This window comes from Monodelphis domestica, chromosome 3, assembly GCF_027887165.1.
Source record: "Monodelphis domestica isolate mMonDom1 chromosome 3, mMonDom1.pri, whole genome shotgun sequence".
Classification (NCBI taxonomy): domain Eukaryota; kingdom Metazoa; phylum Chordata; class Mammalia; order Didelphimorphia; family Didelphidae; genus Monodelphis; species Monodelphis domestica.
Window position 1 is genome coordinate 102586299 of NC_077229.1, and position 18250 is coordinate 102604548.

General features: G+C 38.9%; 1 protein-coding gene across 10 annotated transcripts in view; it reads left to right on the forward strand.

The window, feature by feature from the left end:
• Positions 1-18250, forward strand: part of MROH1 (maestro heat like repeat family member 1) — a 207750-nt gene that overhangs the window by 116536 nt on the left and 72964 nt on the right. For 4 of the 10 annotated variants that reach the window (XM_016432035.2, XM_007488754.3, XM_056820700.1 and 1 more), the window contains 9 exons: positions 6296-6440; positions 6695-6735; positions 7034-7175; positions 7487-7539; positions 9617-9754; positions 13420-13539; positions 14557-14679; positions 16296-16442; positions 16680-16706. In XM_016432035.2, the coding sequence (XP_016287521.1) occupies positions 6296-6440; positions 6695-6735; positions 7034-7175; positions 7487-7539; positions 9617-9754; positions 13420-13539; positions 14557-14679; positions 16296-16442; positions 16680-16706 (936 nt within the window). The remainder of the gene's footprint in view (positions 1-6295; positions 6441-6694; positions 6736-7033; positions 7176-7486; positions 7540-9616; positions 9755-13419; positions 13540-14556; positions 14680-16295; positions 16443-16679; positions 16707-18250) is intronic. The other 6 variants (XM_007488757.3, XM_056820703.1, XM_007488756.3 and 3 more) reach the window with 3 other exon arrangements.

Here is an 18250-nt window from a genome sequence, read left to right on the forward strand (position 1 = left end):
TCCTGCCTTCTTTCTATCAGTTGAGGCCCAAAAGGTCTTACTCCATCCTTTAATTCTGACCTTGTGAGTATCAACCCACCTCATATGTGTTTCTTGAAGACAACATATGGTAGGGTTTGGGGTTCTAATCCAGTATGCTATTTGTCTACGTTTTATGAGTGAGTTCATCCCATTCACATTCAAAGTTGATTGTCACTTGTGGATTCCCTGGCATTTTGATATCTTCCCCTAGTTCTGAGCTTTCTTCTTTAGCTATATCCTTTTGAACTAGTGATTTACTTTAGTTCAGTCCCCCTAGTCCCCTCCCTTGATATGCTTCCCTTTCTAGCCCCTCCCTTTTTATGTTCCCTTCCCCTCCCCCTCGCCTTCCCTCCCTTTTTATACTCCCTCCCCCTCCCCGTCCTTAATTTTCCTTTCTTTCTTACCCTGTTGGATAAGATAGAATTCAGGATCCCACTGGATTTAGATGTTTTTCCCTCTCAGAGTTGATTTCACTGAGAGTAAGGTTTAAGTAATACCACTTCACGCTCTCTTCCTCTCCTTCTCATATGAGAGATCTTCCCCTCCCCTTCCCATGTGTATCTTTATATGGGAAAGATTATTCTATTTAGTCCCCCCCCCAATTTCTTGAAGTAAATCTTAGTATTATCGAGATTCTCCCCCCTTTTTCTTACTTCCCCCCCCTTTCACCAAATCATCTTAATGCCCAATTCTTTCCCTATGCATGATTCTTCTAACTACTCTTATGATGCATATAATTTTTGAGAGTTACACAATACATTTTCCCCACATATTAATATATATAATTTGATGTAAATGTAGTCCTTATAGAAGAGAGTTTGACTTAAAGAAAAAGATAAGATTTATCCCCTTTTCCCTTTCTTTCATATTTACCTTTTCATGTTTCTCTTGCTTTCTGTGATTGGATATCAAATTTTCCACTAAGTTCTGGTCTTTTCTTAGCAAATGCTTGGAAATCTTCTATTTTGTTGAATGTCCATACTTTCCCCTGGAAGTATATAGTCAGTTTTGCTGGGTAGTTGATTCTTGGTTGGCGACCCAGCTCTCTTGCCTTTCTAAATATCATGTTTCATGCTTTGCAGTCTCTTAGTGTGTTAGCCGCTAAGTCATGTGTAATCCTTATGGGAGCCCCCCTATATCTGAAGCTCTTCTTCTTGGCTTCTTGTAGGATTTTCTCCTTTTCTTGGGAGCTCTTGAATTTGGCAATTACATTCCTGGGGGTTGTCCTTTGGGGATTTAGTATAGAGGGTGTTCTATGAACCCTTTCTGTTTCTATTTTGCCCCCTTGCTCCTGAACATGTGGGCAATTTTCTTCTATAATCTCCTGTAGTATAGCATCGAGGTTTTTTTATCTCTGGTTTTTCAGGCAGACCAATAATTCTCACGTTGTCTCTTCTTACTCTGTTTTCCTGGTCCGTGGCCTTTTCAGTGAGATATTTTATGTTTTTTTCTAATTCATTAATTTTTTGGCTTTGCTTTATTAATTCTTGCTGTTTTGCAAGCTCACTGTCTTCCAGTTGCTTAATTCTGGTCATTAGGGACTCGTTTTCAGCTTTGTCTGCCCTTCTATTAGATACTTCCAGCTCTTTCTCCAATTGTAAAGTCTTGTCTATCAAACTGCTGATCTCTTTCTCCGATTTTTCTTTCCAGAAGGTTTCCATCTTTTGGGAAGCTCCAATTTGAGTTCTTCCAGAGCTTGTGGATAATTTCCATTTTGGGAGGCATGTTTTGATTTTGTTTGGGTTTCATCCTCTTTCTCTTCTTTTCCTTGGGTACTCCCACCATAAAAGTTTTCAATAGTCACCTTTTTCCCTTTCTTCCTGGAGGTTTGATTCTGGGCCGTGTGATCCATCCCTTTGGTGGTTTTATTCCCTTTTCCTTTTTGGTCTGGGGTCTGGGTGATATCGGCGGGTTTTCTATGAATTTAGGTTGCCTCACACTAGTTCTTCCCAGCCTCCAAGGTTTCTTAGAGCACAGGCCCCTGTGATCAGCGCAACCGCCCCTGTGTTCAGCGCAGGATTCTCCCGTGGAATCACCCTGAGAGGTCATTTCCTAGCAGTCTTTAGATCCTAAGGACCCTGGTGTGCCCCCCCAGACAGAGACGTTCCTCACTCACTCGCTGTCCCAGTGAGCGCTCTGATACTTTACTCTGGTTTGGTGGGGGAGGTGGGGAGGAAGGGTGGCTCAATTCACATTTTTGTGCAAGCTTTTCCTCCTTCTTATAGTGTGGAAATGTTCAAACCCCACGTACCTTTATTTCTGTGGGGTACTGGAGAGTCCCTCCATTCTACCAAAGGTGATTTTTATGCTCTTTTGAGGTAGTCTATTTCATTCGGTGCCGGGGAGAGGAAGCCATTCACTTCTAGATTGCAGCCATGTTAACGCAGAAGTCTCTATTTAAGCAAATTTAAGCAACGTTTTGAGAATAAAAATAGGAAATAGAGAACACATATGGCACTGACACCAATGAAAATTATTTCATCGAGAAATTGAATAAATATCTACCAAATAGTACAACAAAGAGGCCAAATGTAGTTAGAAAGTATATTAGTCAGGAATGTTTGCTATACTTTCCAGAGATGACACTGGCATAGATTATAAACTTGCCTGTAAAATCTTATGAAGAAGGATGATGGTTGATTAAAACATTTTGGGGGGACAGATCTTCCCTCTAGATGTCTTGACATTATATGGATACTAGTAGAATTTGTGGGCTGTTCATTGGTTTTCCCTCATTCTCATTATTTAATTAGTCCATCTTTTCCCCATCATTTATTTCTCTGAGAACAAACTTAAATGCAACTTCTCCTTTCCATTTTTTCAATTATTATATGTTCCAGTCTACATATTACCTTCCTTATGCTTCTCTTTGACTGATTTTCAGACCTTTGGCTGATCTTCAACTTAATTTCTTTAGAGACAATGCTAATTAATGATTCATAGGCACACAACATCACCAGAAGGATTATTGTTTTTGTTCAGTCATTTTTTTCAGTCCTGTATAATTCTTCAAAACCTGATTTGGTTTTTCTTGTCAGAGTTGGTGGAATGTTTTACCATTTCCTTCTCTGTGTCATTTTACAGATGAGGAAACTGAAGTAAATAAGGTTAAGGAACTTGACCAGGATTACACAGCTAGTAAGTGTCTTAGATCAGATTTGAGTTTAGGAAGATGTCTTCCTGAATCCAGGCCCAGCGCTCTATCCACTGGGCCACCTAGCTCTCCCACCACAAGGATACATATATCAGAAAAGAAAGTTTTTGTTTTAGGAAGAAGATTGGAGTAAAAAAAAAAAGAGCTGTAATTTTACAAATGGAATCAATCCATTTCTCCTCCTGCTAAATTCTGGGTTGAAATTATTCTTATAAATGTTGTCCAAGGAATATATACAGGAGGCAGCTAGGTGGCTCAATAGATTGAAAGCCAGGCCTAAGAACAGGAGGTCCTGGGTTCAGATGTGACCTAAGACACTTCCTAATTGTGTGACCTTGGACAAGTCACTTAACCCCCATTGCCTAGCCCATACCACTCTTCTGCCTTGGAACCAATACACTGTATTGATTTTAAGACAGAAGGTAAGGGTTTAGGGAAAAAAAATACATATTGATGGAAGGGTTTTATATGGGTTGCACATCTAACTCTTTCATAGTCTGGATAGTAGATGTTCTTTATCCACTTGAATTTTCTTGTATGAAGAATTAGGCCAGAATTTGGCCAGAAAATGATTTTAGCATTTATTCAGCAATCTCTACATTATAGAATTCCTCCTGAGTGGAGGAAAGGGAGAGAGAATTTGAAACCAAAAATAAAATTGAATTAAGAATTTAAAATTCCAAAAAAAAGAATAAAAAATTCCATTATGGGTATCTTTTTTTTTTTTTAAGATTCTTTGCTTTATATAGCATTTTTCTCATTGAGATAGATAAGATAATCTGTGGATGTAACTCAGATGATAGACCTTTTATTTTCTCTATGTGATTTTATCATCTCTTATGGCTTCAGCCAACATCTCTAAGCAGAAGACTCCTATATCTATATCCATTCCTTATCTCTCTTCTGAGCTCCAGGTTCATATCTCTATCTACCTTCCAGACCTCATCTCCTGGATATCCAATAAGCATCTTTTTTTTTTTTACCTCTTACCTTCCATTTTAGAATCAATCTGTGTATAGGTTCTAAGGCAGAAGAGTAGTAAGGACTAGGCAATGGGGATTTAAGTGACTTGCCTAGGGTCACACAACTAGGAAGTGTCTGAGGCCAGATTTGAACCTAGGACCCTCCTGTCTCTAGGCCTGACTCTCAATCCACTGAGCCACCAAACTGCCCCCTCCCATAAGCAGCTTAAACTCACTGTCCAAAATAGAAATTATCTTCCCTTTCCTAAATCCATCCCTCTTCCTAACTTTCAATTTTAAAAAATTAGAGAGCATTTTATCACAGAGTGAACCATTTAGGAGGATGAATAAGCAGTAAGATTAGAGTTATACAGTATAGTTACAGAAGCCTGCTTTTCACAAATAGCATTGTATGTTTTATTTTTTTATTAATTTATTTTCTCTCTTCTCGTCTCCCATATCATTGAAAAATAAAACTGCTTATTGAATGCACATAGTTAAGTAAAATGAATCTACACACTAGCCATATCCAAAAATATGTCTCCTCCTGCTTCTTCAGCCCCTCAATTTACTTTCAAAGAAGTAAGTATAATGCTTCATTCATAAACCCTGGAATCATGTTTATTCATAACATTAATTAAGTCTTTCAAAGATATTTTTCTCTATAATGTTATCATTGTACTACAAACTGTTCTCCTAGTTTTGCTCAGTTTACTCTGAATCATTTCATACAAACCTTTCTAGTTTTTTCGGAGACAATTCCTTTTGTTGTTTCTTACAGCCCAATAGTATCCCCTTAATTTCATATACCATAATTTGGCCATTTCCCAGTTGATGGACACCCACTTTGTTTACAGTTCTTTTCCACTACAAAAAGAGCTGCTATTTTTTTGTACAGATGAATCCTTTCTCTCTTTTTTTATGTATACATAAGCCTCTCATTGTAGATCTGGGTCAAAGGGAATACATAATATAGTAATATTTGAGGTATTGTTCCCAGCTGCTTTCTGACATAGATGTATTAATTCAGAATGCTGCCATCAGGGGATGAATATGTCTGTTTTCTGAATTGCTTTAATTTACATTTCTCTATTAGTGAGTTGAAACAATTTTTCAAATACCTTTTGTTAGCCTGGATTTCTTCCTCTGAAAACTGGCTATTCATATCATTTGACTGTTTATCAGTGGGGGAATAGCTCTTATTCTTACAAATTTGAATCCACAAATTGCTTACTATCTCTTAATTTTGGAAAATATATGTTGAAAATTGTGATTACATGTAATTGGGAAAATAAAATATAAAATAAAATAAATTTGAATTAGTTCTTAATGTATCTTGGAAATGGAACCTTTGTCAGAGAAACTTGCTGCGATGATTTTTTCCCTAGTTACTTATTTCCCTTCTAATTTCTTCTTCACTGGTTTTATTTGTACAAAAGATTTTTTAATTTTATGAATGTTATCTCTTCCCCTGTTCATAGCTATGAAAGATAATTTCTTCCTTGCTTATCTGAATTGTTTATAATGTATCCCTTTATGTCTAAGTCATGTACCCCTTTTAAGTTTATCTTGGAATATAGTGTGAAATGTTGATCTATACTTAATTTCTACCAGACTGCTTTCCAGTATTCTGAGCAATTTTTGTTTGATATTAAATTGTAACCTAGTACTTGGGGACTTTGGATTCATCAAACAGCAAGTTACTAGGGTCATTTCCTTCTGTATGTTTTATACTTAATCTACTTCACTGAGCAATCTCCCTTTTTTAAACATTACTGAGTCATTTTAATGATTATTTCTTTTTCAGTATTATATGAGAATCTGGTACTTTTAGGCCCCCACTCCTCACCACTGATTTTTTTCCCCTTCCCCCTCCCCCGAGATTCTTGGCCTTTTTTTCCCTCTCCAGATGAATTTCATAACATTTTATACCTCTATAAAATATTGTTTAGTAATTTGCTATACTGATATAATTCCCAAGTTGTAGGTAGTTGATATTGCTTATTTTTAAGGTCTTCTCTGTTGATCATTGACCATAAATATTTCAACTGTAATTATAAATATGCTCTAGATCTGTACCTGTCAAATGCAGAAGAGTATAGCAACCTACTTCTTTGAGAAATATGTTCTATTACTTAGATGTTCTGTCCCAATCCAGGTTCTTTGGCCATATCTTCTGGAGTTCCTAATCCCTGTCCAGTTCACTAATGCCCTGACACCACTCTGCAAGAGTCTCATGCATCTGGCAATGAAGAGGCAGGAGGAAGGGGAGAATTCATTCCTCATTCAGTATGATTCAAATGGTTTGTATCATTTATACTATCTGAACTCATAGTTCCACTGTTTATAAACTTTGGGTATATGGAATTGCAAGAGGAAGATTGTTTTTTTCTTTTTTTCTTTACCCCCAAGGGTGTGGAATGGGGAAGGAGGAAGGAAATAAACATTTATTAAGTGCTTATCTTGTGGCAGACAGGGTGCTAAGCACTGGGGTTAGGGAGAAGATATTGGAATTCATGTTTAATTCAGTGAACATTTTTATGATTTTTTTTTTCAGTAAACCTTCCCTCTCCCTTTGCTTTAACGACAAGACTCTTGGTAAGTATTTGTGGCCTAACCTTAGAGCTTCCAAAGGAACTGGGCTGTTTTCTTTGTAGAGGTTAGGGAGATTGACTTAGTGGACTCTTCTTGGATCTTATCTGATTCTTAAGGAGGTCAGACTATGGAGAAAAATTTCCCTGTACCTCAGGGTTTTTCTTAATATTCTTCCAAGTTTTACTTGCTCCTGGACATGGTAAATTAGGATCCTAGCCATGTAAATTTGTGAGCATTCAATATTGAGCTCCTGCTTAGAGCTTTCAATTTCTGGTTTTGATTTTCTTTCTCTTCCTCACAGATTGTGTCTTCCAACCCTTACCTTGGGGAGGGCAGAGGAGCAGCCTCTCTACGGCTACTGAATGTTTTACATCTAAATATCCATCCACTATTGGGTCAGCGGTGGAAGAAGACAATCCCCCCCTTAGTAAACTATCTAGAAGGTGAAGCTTCCATAGGTAGAGGGTGGCAAGGAAAAAAGGAGGGAAGGATCTGATAGTATGGGGAGAATTATACCTGTTAAATGAAATGCCTATTTCTTAATGAAATTTAGCTGAATTCCTCTAATGAGTATGTCTTAAAATAGCATCTCAGTACTCTTAATTGGTATTTTGATATTGCCTATTCTGCTTTGATCTCCCTGGAGGGTACTAGGTGAGCCAGGGGCTGGGTGATTGGGTTCAGGGGAACTCCTCGTGTTTTTGAATGACTGTGATCAGTCTCATGGGTCGGTCTAACTGAATGATTATTTCAGAATTCAATGAAGAAACCCTGTCTCAGAAGGAATGGGAAGAAAAGCTGCTGATGGTAGGAAATGGGAAAGGATGCTTCACCTTTTCTGATGGAAAAACAGAGGGAGGAGATTGAAACTTTAATAGATAAAAGACTGAGAGGACAAAAAGAGTGAAGAGTCTGATAGTAAGGGGGAGAAATGTACTTGTTCAATGCAATGCCTTTTTCTTATGAAGTTTATCTGAGTTCCCATAAGGACTATGTCCTCAGATAGCATCTCCATGCTCTAATTTGGTTCTAAAATAAACCAAAGAACTTGCATGTGAACAGTACACCCAGGTTAAAGTAGAGCTTTTAAAAGTAATGGAAAGAAACTCATATTTGGGAATTAAGGGACCATACTTTGAATTCTGACTTTAATTCTTAGAAAAACTAGGAGTGTTGCTGTGGGCAAGTTATTCAGCTTCTCTAAATCTGTTTCCTCATCCTTAGAATGGAAATTAATAATGCTTCAACTATTACAGAGTTATCATAAAGGAAGTGCTTTATAAATTTTTTAAGCACTATATGAGTTTGAGCTATGCCAAGAAGAATTGTATAGCAGAGAAACAAGGTACCAGATAGTGATGGAGAGTAGCTATGGTCACCAGACACCTAGGAATCTTTCCATAGGGGTTAGAGTTAGTATGTCTAGGGAAGAGTTTGCTATCCCCTAATAGGGCAGATTGCTTTATTCCTTTACTTTTCCCTTAACTCCACTAAATTGAGGGCCTATGTTAGCAAGACCAGCTATTGGGAAGAAATCAGGGCAAATTGGTGTGCTAGGGGAAGGAAATGTGGTATACTAATTCTTTTCTTATAAGGGAGATAAACATTCTAGGGGTCTAGAACTCCACCATCACCACCTCCAATTCTGGCTGACCTTGGAGTAGAGCCTAAGGGATACTTTTGGAGAGAGGCTAGCCTGATATGTCAGGCTAATCTCAGTATAAGGGGGCCATCAATTTAGGTTTCCATCTGGACCACTGACTCACACTAGAGAAATGACTGCTTCTAGAAATCCAGTTCCTGGTCCCTAAAGTATGGGATTAATTAATTGCTAAACATATATTATGCACCTATGATGTATACCAGGCACAGCCCTCTAGGAGATTTCCATCTAATGGGCAGATAGTACACAAATAGAAACAGGAAGGGGGTGGGACAGAGAGGGACAGGAAAGGTTCTTAGAGGCTTAGTGGAAAAATCAGAGAAGCCCCAAAGTAATACAGCTAGGTGTGAAATGAGATACATAGAAGGTACCTGAAGAGATGAGTTTGCAGAAGGCTATATGGCTGCACTGGGCTATATAATGCTACCTTCTATTTCTTCCTTGGTTTGCCAACTTGAAAATATTACAAGCCTCTTTATGTGGCAGAGATCATATTGAAGCCAGCTCTGGCACTAGATGAGGTTTACTTATTGGGAATGTGAAGAATTCAGTGAGGCAAGTTAGGATCTTATTCTGAAGCTCAATTTCTTAAGACTTTCCTTTTTTTACATAAGGCTCTACCTCTTGTTCAGAACTGGCCAGCTCCTGAGGCCCAGGTTGAGACTTGGTTCAGGAGGAACTAACTTTCTGGTTGTTACATGAATGAGACACTCCATCTCTAGGCTCTGGGCATTTTCTCTGACTATCTCCCTTGCCTGGAACTCTCTGCCTCCTTTACTCTGATTACTGACTTCCTTTACGTCCCAATTAAAATCCCACCTTCTACAGAAAGGTTCTTAATTCTAGTGCTTTCCTTCTTTTAATATTCCCTATTTATCCCATATATAACTTCCTTTGTATATATTTATTTGCAATTTATCTCCTCTGTTATATTGTAAGCTCTTTGTGGGCAAGGGATGTCTTTTTATTTTTGCAGTCCCAGAAATTAGCACAGTGCCTTATGGTTAATAAATGCTTATTGATTGATTACTGGCCCAGTATTATCCTGCTGAGCATTTCCTAGCACCTCAGGAAGTCTGAAGAGAGAGATTCAGTAAAGCTCTGGTGACCGTGGCAAATTCCCTATGGTACAGAGCTTATGATATTAGCTACCATGGTTGGGTGTGGGGAGTGGTTTCTGAAACTGAACAGATATTCTGGTTTTACTGCTTTCCCAAACAGCTTGCACTGGTGTCTATTATGTGTTTGCAGTTCCTCCGGGATACCCTTACTGTTGTGTCTGATAACACATGGATTTGCCAGCTGAGCTTGGAGATGTGTAAACAGCTGAACTGCTATAATGGAACGCCTCTGGAGAAGGTCTGTTCTTGCTATTTCTAGTACACACACTAGGAAGACATGGGCCCTTGAAACAAGTCTAAGCCCCTTGCTTGCTTTCCTCAGCCCACCTCCCTGACATTAGGGTAGGGTGGGAAAGGATCATCTTAAACAAGAAGAGTCTGATAGAGTTCCCTGAGGTTAGGAAGACAGACTTGGAGCAGTGGATATAAAGTTTAGGATCCAAAGTACTTTTAATGGTCCTAACTCACAAGCCTAGCAGCCTCAGCCTGGTAAGAAATCAATCAGTCATATTGATGATTTAACATGTGAGATCAGTATGTTAGTGTCACTTGGCACTGGTTCATGTTCAGTCACTGGACCCTTTCAGCTAGCCTTCAATATAACTATACTTCTAGGAAACAGACCTAGGGCTAAAGTCTAGTCAATAGAAAAATCTATTGCTGTTCCCATGCTGTTAACTAGACCACATTCCTTAAAACAGGCTTGATGAAAACAACTTCTTTTGTTTCTTGCTGTTTCAGATTTTGCTTCATGGTCCTCCTATACTATACTTTTGTATAGCGTGAAACTTGACTAATCTCTTGTGATACAGTGCAAGGTTTCATCCCAATGATGACAATTTACAAGATTCTCCCTAAGCCACAGGCCCTCCCTAGATCCTCACATTCCCAGGGAACCAGTTTTTTATTTGGTTTGCCTTCAGGACCTTATTTCTTTGGCCCAGAATTTCTTTTGGACCTCTGCGAATATGGAAGTTATTAGTTCTCGATGAATGCAACTGAGTAACTCAATCACAATATTCTATTAGAATCTTGAGCTTTAGAACCCAAAAGGTCCCTGCAGCTACTCATCCAGGTTACCTTAGCTTTACCCCGAATTCAATTTAGCAAACATCTATTAAAAACTCACTTCGTTTATAGTTTTGGGGATACAAAGAAGAAAGCCAGTACTGTCCTTGACCTTTAGAATTTACGGTCTAATGGAATGGAGGAGGCATGTAAACATAGCACAAATACTTATATAGTTAAGTAGGATCCTAAATAGAATGTAATAAGGGCAAACTAGAGATCCAGACCAAGTGCTCAAGAAATATTTGATAAGGCAGAAATCATTTTGGTTTGAGCATGATTAGAAGAGACTTCATGAAAGAGATGACTTATGAATTGAGCTTTGAAGGAAGAGAAGAGAAGCCTTTCTGAGATGAGGACTTCAGTTTTAGATATTTGGAGTTTGAACTGCCAGTTGGGCATTTATATGGAAATGTCTAGCAGGCAGTTCCTAATGTGAGACTAGAGCACAGGACTGAGATTGGTGCTGGAGATACAAATTTTAAATCTATCTTCATAGAGATGATCATCAAAGCCATGGGAATAGATAAGTTTGCTAAGAAAATATTAGAAAGTTAGAGTTGGGTTAGGAAGATAAACCATCAAAAGAGACCATGAAAAGACAGAAGAAGCAGAAAATAGTATTGTATAAATTGAGGGAAGAGAGTATCTGGTTCAGAACAGTCAACCAAATTAGTTGTTAAAAAAAACCTCATGAGATAGAGATTTGGGAAATGGCCTGGGAATATTTAGCCTGGAGAAAAGAAGACTAAAGAGATATGATATTCACATATTTACATTCAGGGATTTAAAAGTAATTATGTGGAAGACAGATTTGACTTCTTAATTTGGTTCCAAAGGGCAGAACTAGGTACAAATTGCAAAGTGGCAAATTTAGGCTTAATGTGAGAGAAAACTTGAGCAGCTCATCTTCCTAAGTTCAAATCTGGCCTAAGACACCAGTTGTGTGACCCTGAGCAACCTGTTTGCCTCATTTTCTTCATTGTACAATGAGCTGGAGAAGTGAATAGCAAACCATTCCAATATATTCATCCAAAAAATTGGGTTAGAAAAAAAATTGGGTTAGGAAGAATTGGACCCAACTAAAAACAATCACAAAGGGAAAATTATCTAACAATTAGAGCTGTCCAAGAGTTGGCTCAGTTGCTTTGAGAGGTTGTGGATTCCTCTTCTTTTTAAATCGGAGATCTAGGGCATTATACTTGGGTTTCCTGTCAGGTACAGGTTAAACATATTATTTGCATGGTCCTTGAGTCAAAAGAACAGCAAGGAGCAATGGTAAAGGGCTGGAACAGAGGGTCTAGATGGCAAGTTTTGATTGAATAAAGTAGCTGTCTTAAAAAACACAGAAAAGTCAGTGATAGTGAAGACTGAGACAACTACTCAGTTGAGTAGAAAGGAAGGAAATCATATTTCAGGGGAAAGGAAAGTTCATTTGGTATAGATGCCAATTAAAATGCCAATGCTCTTGAGCAATGCTTTTTAAGAAAGATTCATCTGTCTTCCTGGGTTCAAGTTCTAATGAGGAGCTGTCGATCCTGGAGGTCCCTGACTCCCTGGCTTTCTGTGGATTGAAAAGGAAATGAATTTCTTTTTTGGAGCCAAATCTCAGTTACTTAGAATGGCATGATTTGCATGAGTCACCAATATGGTACAAATTATGAGAGTACGGAAATTTGATACTGGATTGTATGATGAAGAAAAGGTAGCCCTAGACTGAGTGGAGAAGACCTTTGCTGTGAAAGATTATTTCTCTCAGCGTTTGGTATGCTCCTCTTTTAAAACATAGATACCAGTTTGGAGCTTTCCAAATTAAGGAAGAGACTGTAGAGAAGCAGAAGAGAAGGTATAAAGTTAGAGGCCTGGAAGACAAGGCTGAAAAGTCATATTGATGGGTTAGGTAGCTGTGGGAATGTATTTATTTTGCATTTATTTTGTATTGTTTGTGTACCTGTTATTTACCATGAGTATAATGTAAACCAGGATTTCTCTGGTTTTGCCTGTGTTTTCCATTGTCTAGCACAGTGACTAGGCATGTAATAAATGCTTGTTGAAGAGGCACACCAGGCAGAGATATAAATGGAATATGTTACTGGCATAATTTCATAGGCACATATTAACTGTGCAAATGCATAGCAGGGAAGTAGTAGACTAAAAGGTGATATCAGTGCATAGAAGTCCAGTTTTGTAGGAATGTAGAAAGTTTGAATTGGATATATGAGACTAGAAGAGTAGGTTGGAGACAGATTTGGTGGAGAGCCTTGAATACTAATATAGAGGAGATTGTATTTTATTCTTTTATTGTTTACTCTAATACTTCTAACATATTCATAATAATATTATCATCTTAAGTAGTCTGCTAGTGTTGTCATCTTTATATATGTTTTTTTTTTAAGTCTAATAATTTAGTTGGCAAGTTCCTTACTGTTTCTTTAGAAAACTCCTCTTTAAATAGACCTCATGATCTTGAGAAGCAGGTTGGATTTTCCAGTGTGGCTGTATAGCAGGCAGTTGGGCATTTGGGACTGGGGCACAGGGAGGGAATTAGAAATGAATCATCTGCAAATGGGGGTTCTTTGAAGGCGCATGAGAGAATGAGCTCACCAGTAGAAAAACTAAAGAGAGAAGAGAGCTTCACTTGTTACTATAGGCTTCATGGTATAACTGCAATTTCTTTCAGGCATTCATTTATAAGGACAAGGAAAACTAAACAAGGTATGGTTTAGGTAACACAAATAATACTAGCTAGTACAGACCAAGGGACTTGAATTTGCTAATCTGTTCTTTTAAATTAATATCTATAAGCAAATCTCATGTTTGTTTTTTTTTCTCCAGAATTTCCTATATAAATGTATAGGAACTACATTGGGGGCTGCTTCAAATAAGGAAATAGTGAGAAAACATCTTCAGGAACTTCTTGAGACAGCACGGTACCAAGAGGAAGCTGAAAGGGAGGTGCTGGGACTTTTTCTTTTTTTTAAGTTTCTAGAAGCCAGAAGTGTTTATGTCTGGGCTAGCCCTTGTGTTATCCTTGTTTTTACAACCAGATAATAAGTTATTTGTGTATTTATTCCCCATACTCCCTTTCAAGATTTCTGTGTTAAAGTTAAGGATGATCAGCATTCTCCCTTTCCACCCTAATTGTACTTATTTGATGTTCTCATATTTTAAGTAACAAATTTCATTGTCCTATCTCCAGGCTCAAATTCTTTAAAATCTTCTACCATTACTTCTCCCTAACCTTCTCTCATGCCTTTTAGAATTGTTAGCCTTTTAGATAAACAGATGAGGAAACTGAGTGGCATTATGAATTTAGAAAATTTTCAGGGGGCAGCTGGGTAGCTCAGTGGATTGAGAGCCAGGCCTAGAGACGGGAGGTCCTAGGTTCAAATCTGGCCTCAGACACTTGTGGTATGACCCCAAGCAAGTCACTTAACCCCAATTACCCAGCCCTTATCACTAAACCTAACTCTCAGAAAGAGATAAGACTCTTTCCCAGGCTATAGAGCCTACATAGAGAGGAAGTATATACTCTTCAACTGATCCTTAGTGTAGAGGATACATTGCTAACTCATGTTTTCCCCTTCTACCTCTTTGGTTAGATGCCTTCAGGGCAAGCGCGTCTAGTTCTTGTAAATCACATTCTTTTCAAACTCATGGGTATCCAGGTGAGCGGCTAAGATGAGAGTTGGAGAGTTACTGCAGATCATTGCTATTGTTGTTTTTCCTTTGGAGAAGCTGCTTACAGAGGATACCTGGCCTTATAGACTGCATCCCCAAGCTTTCAAAAGGGTTACTCAGGCTTGGATGAAGTATTATATTGACTGGCATAAAGAGGATGGTAAAGACTCTTGGAAGTCCTCAGTGGAGAGGCCAAAAGGAATGGTTTCAAGACTAGTCAGTTTGAACAGAAAACCTGAGCTGGGACATTAAACTCTTTTCCCTCCTGACTCTATGTATGTACATCCTTAGGGCTTGGCGTGTAGCTTTGGGATTTGTGCCATCAATCACCTAGATGACACCCTGGCAAAGCTGGAGGACTTTGTGAAATCGGACATCTTCAGGAAATCTGTGGGCATATTTAACATTTTTAAGGTATGGAGTTAATCTTCAGAAAGTGACTTGTGAGAAGACTTATCCTGCTTTCCTTGGCCTTGGGCCCCTGAATCCCATTGTGTTCCCACATCTTCTCCTTATGGTATGACACTGTTGTGGATCAACCTTTTTGTCTCATTAATATTCATGATGCACATTTTGTCCCCTTTTCACATTTGGGAAACTGATACCCAAAGAATCAGAGATGGTAAGTGATAACTTCAAGCAGTTGAGTTAGATTGAGGTTTAAGCACTCACTAAATAGATTGATGAAGGTACTGTAGGAGACAGCAATGCTTTTGTGGTATCATTCAAACTCTTGGTTTGACTAGAATATAGCATGTAAATTATCTTCTTTGACGGGCAGGTGGTCTAACTCTTTCCATGACTTCTAATTGAGAAGAAGGGAGTAAGGGAGTAGAATGCTCCTACTAGGGATAATGCCCCAGACAGTTGACTTTTCCTAAAAATATCTGCTTCCACTGAGAAGATGCTCATCAGTTGTTGGCTCTGGGACTCCTGGCCTTTCTTGAAGTGTTGGAATTGCTAGGTGAGGATCTTTTAAGCTTTTTAAACCCTTCCTGAGGTCTTATCATCCTGCTAAGGCCCAAGGGCAGTCTTGGTTTGAGAACTGGTCACCAGAGTTTTCCTTATCAGTCTATGTTGTCTGATGGCCAAAAGGAACTTTGTTCTTAAATTGGCTTTAGTGGTATTTAGTATTAAATCGCAGAGGAGAGAGAATTCAGCACTTAAGCTGAGTCAGAAGTCCCATCAGGAATCAGACCCCTCTGACAAGTAATGGACTGGTTTCTCAGATGAAAACTCTTCTAATGTTTTACCTTTTAATTAGAAACTTCCTGCTTCCTCATGTCTTAAAGCTCAGAGAATCTTAATGATCATCTAATTCAGAGGTTCTTATCTGGGATCTGTAAACTTGTTTTAAAAAATATTTTGACAACTGTAATTAAATATAATTTGTTTCCTTTGTGATCCTGTGTGTTTTATGCTGTGAAAGGATCCCTAGGCTTTGCCAGATTAATTACCAAAGGAGTCCACGCTAAAAAGAAAAAAGTTAAGAATCCTTCCTGGTCTAGTTCAACCATTTAATTTCAGAGATGAGGACACAGGACCTACAAAGGGAGCCTGGCTTTCTTAACATGAGAAATAGTGAATGTAGAGCTAAGTAATGCAGGTTTCTTGATTTTCAGTTTCATTCTTTTCCCACTACCCCACACTGCTTCTGAGATAATGATTTGCTGTCTCACTTTGCCCACCAGCTGTGATATCATTTTCTTGCTATTTTTATTCTCTACTATATCCTTTTTGTAGCTTTCCTCCCTTAGATCTCCCCAGGCCCATATTCCTCACTTGTATTTTTCAGGCCTTAGTCCTTAGACCTCTTGTCCATCAGGGTTTAGATAGAGTAGATTCCTCCTGGAAAGGAAATTCACTTTACACTATCCCAGTAACATTTAAATTTATCTACTAGAAAACAACTTCTGCTCTTTTCTTCATTTTTTCCTTCTTTGAATGGTTTATAGGAACTGGGGACTGCATTGGGGAGATGGAACAGTAAATAAGAATTCTCAGTGTTGATTTCTTCTCTGTCTTGGCAGGACCGCAGTGATACTGAAGTAGACAAAGTCAAAAGCACACTGATCCTGTGCTATGGGCATGTGGCAATGCGTGCCCCTCAGGAGCTGGTATTGGCCAGGATTGAGTCTGACATACTCAGGAATGTCTTCCAGTACTTCAACACCAAGGTGGGCAGCTAAACAGCTTTTGCCCAGGGCATGGGGAGGTAGTAGGAGGGTATCAGCCTGGAAGTTGACTCCTGTCAACAACTGGCCCATTACAAAGCCCTGGCTAGTCTAGAGGTGGGCCAGGTGAGACTTAGCAGGGCAGGGGGATAGATGTGATGAGAACTCTAGGCACTTAAGTGTTTGATCATACTACAGTTGCTCATTTTAATTTTTTGTTTTACTTTTTTTGTTGTTCAGGTTCTGGGAATAAAGGTAGAAACTAAGGTACAGTGTTGAGGAATTAAAACTGAATTCTTTGTTCTTCCTTTGCTATTTCTATCTTTTCCTCTATACTTGGTAATGAGCATCAGGGTGGAACACTCTAAGGGAAAACTTCCTGGATGGGTCCCTGTGTTCAGAAGGAGGAAACTGAACATTTGAGGAAATTCTGTCCATACACCCCACTCTACCCACTCCTCACCCTAGCCCTTTCTTACTAGGCCTTTCTGAGGCTGGTGCTGGCTGGAATCTATGGAGTAGTATGGTGGTGGGCCTATACACTTCCTGCCCTATAAATAAATATTCATACATCCTTCACTTCTGAGCTTCAGTGATGTGTGTGCAGTCTCCTTTGTTGGCCAGGCTTGTCCTGGGTCCTCCTACCCCTTGCTCAGCCATATCCCTGTCATTCAGGGTCAACAAGCCGGAGAGACAGACAGAATGTTGTCTTACCTCTAGCTTTGCTCCCCACTGCTTGTTTAGTGCCAGATCCCCTGATCCCCAAAAGAACTTCTTAGAAAGCAGCTGAAAAAAGGCATTTCAGACTGTTCTTGGATTCTTACATCAGGCCCAAAGAGCCTTACTTTTCCCAGCTCCACTAATGTATTTCCCTCCTGGATTTGTGTTGGCACTAGCCTGACAAGACAGAGCTTCTGTAAAATGACTGGGGTCCCCTTTCTTTGGGACAATTGAGCCATTCTCTCTGAGAACAGACCAAGCCACCTGGCTCCTGCACCTTTGTTTCTGTACTCCCTAGGGGATGTGTGGTGGTTGAAGCAAACCTAATGGATGTAATTAGGTAATGACACCTGGGGGAATGGGACAGTAAAGGTAGGGACATAAATTGGGATTAATGTCTCTTCACTCATTTCATAGAATGTCAGAACTGGCAGACATTTTAGAGATCCCCTAGTTCATCTGTATTATTTGTCAGAGGAGGATTCTATAATTCATGGTATTGCTGGACAAACCTTCTACCTCCCCAAAGAAAACCACTTGTTGAACAGCTTTTTTTAGTGTTGACTGGAACCTTCTTGTTCTACCCAGTAATCCTACATATTGGGTAGGTTTCTACTGGACAAGGTCTCCTGGACACTAGGAAGGACAGGTACTGGCTCCATCCTATTTATGGGATCTTGGAAGATTTTTTCTAAATCTACCCTGTTAGCTTTTCTCCCCTTCTCACTATCTCTAGTTAGAAGTGCTGACAAGGAGTACAAATTCTTAACTTCTCCATTTAGGGAATTACATTTCACTTTTCTTAATTCCCTTTATTAGAGACTGATTGTATATATGTGTCAAAACATGACCTTCTTGGTAATGGACATGTGATGTATTAATGTATTACTGATACCTTGAACTAGAATTGCATACTTACAAAAATGTCTAAATAATAACAATGGTAATAGTGATACCTTATCACAGGCAAAGATAGACTCTTTCCTCAAGGGCTGAGGCACCATTCTTCAGCTTTGGACAGGGTTGGACTTCATAAAGTATATGGTCCTTGGGTTTGAGGATAATAAGTCCTAGCAGAGTTGAGTATCTTT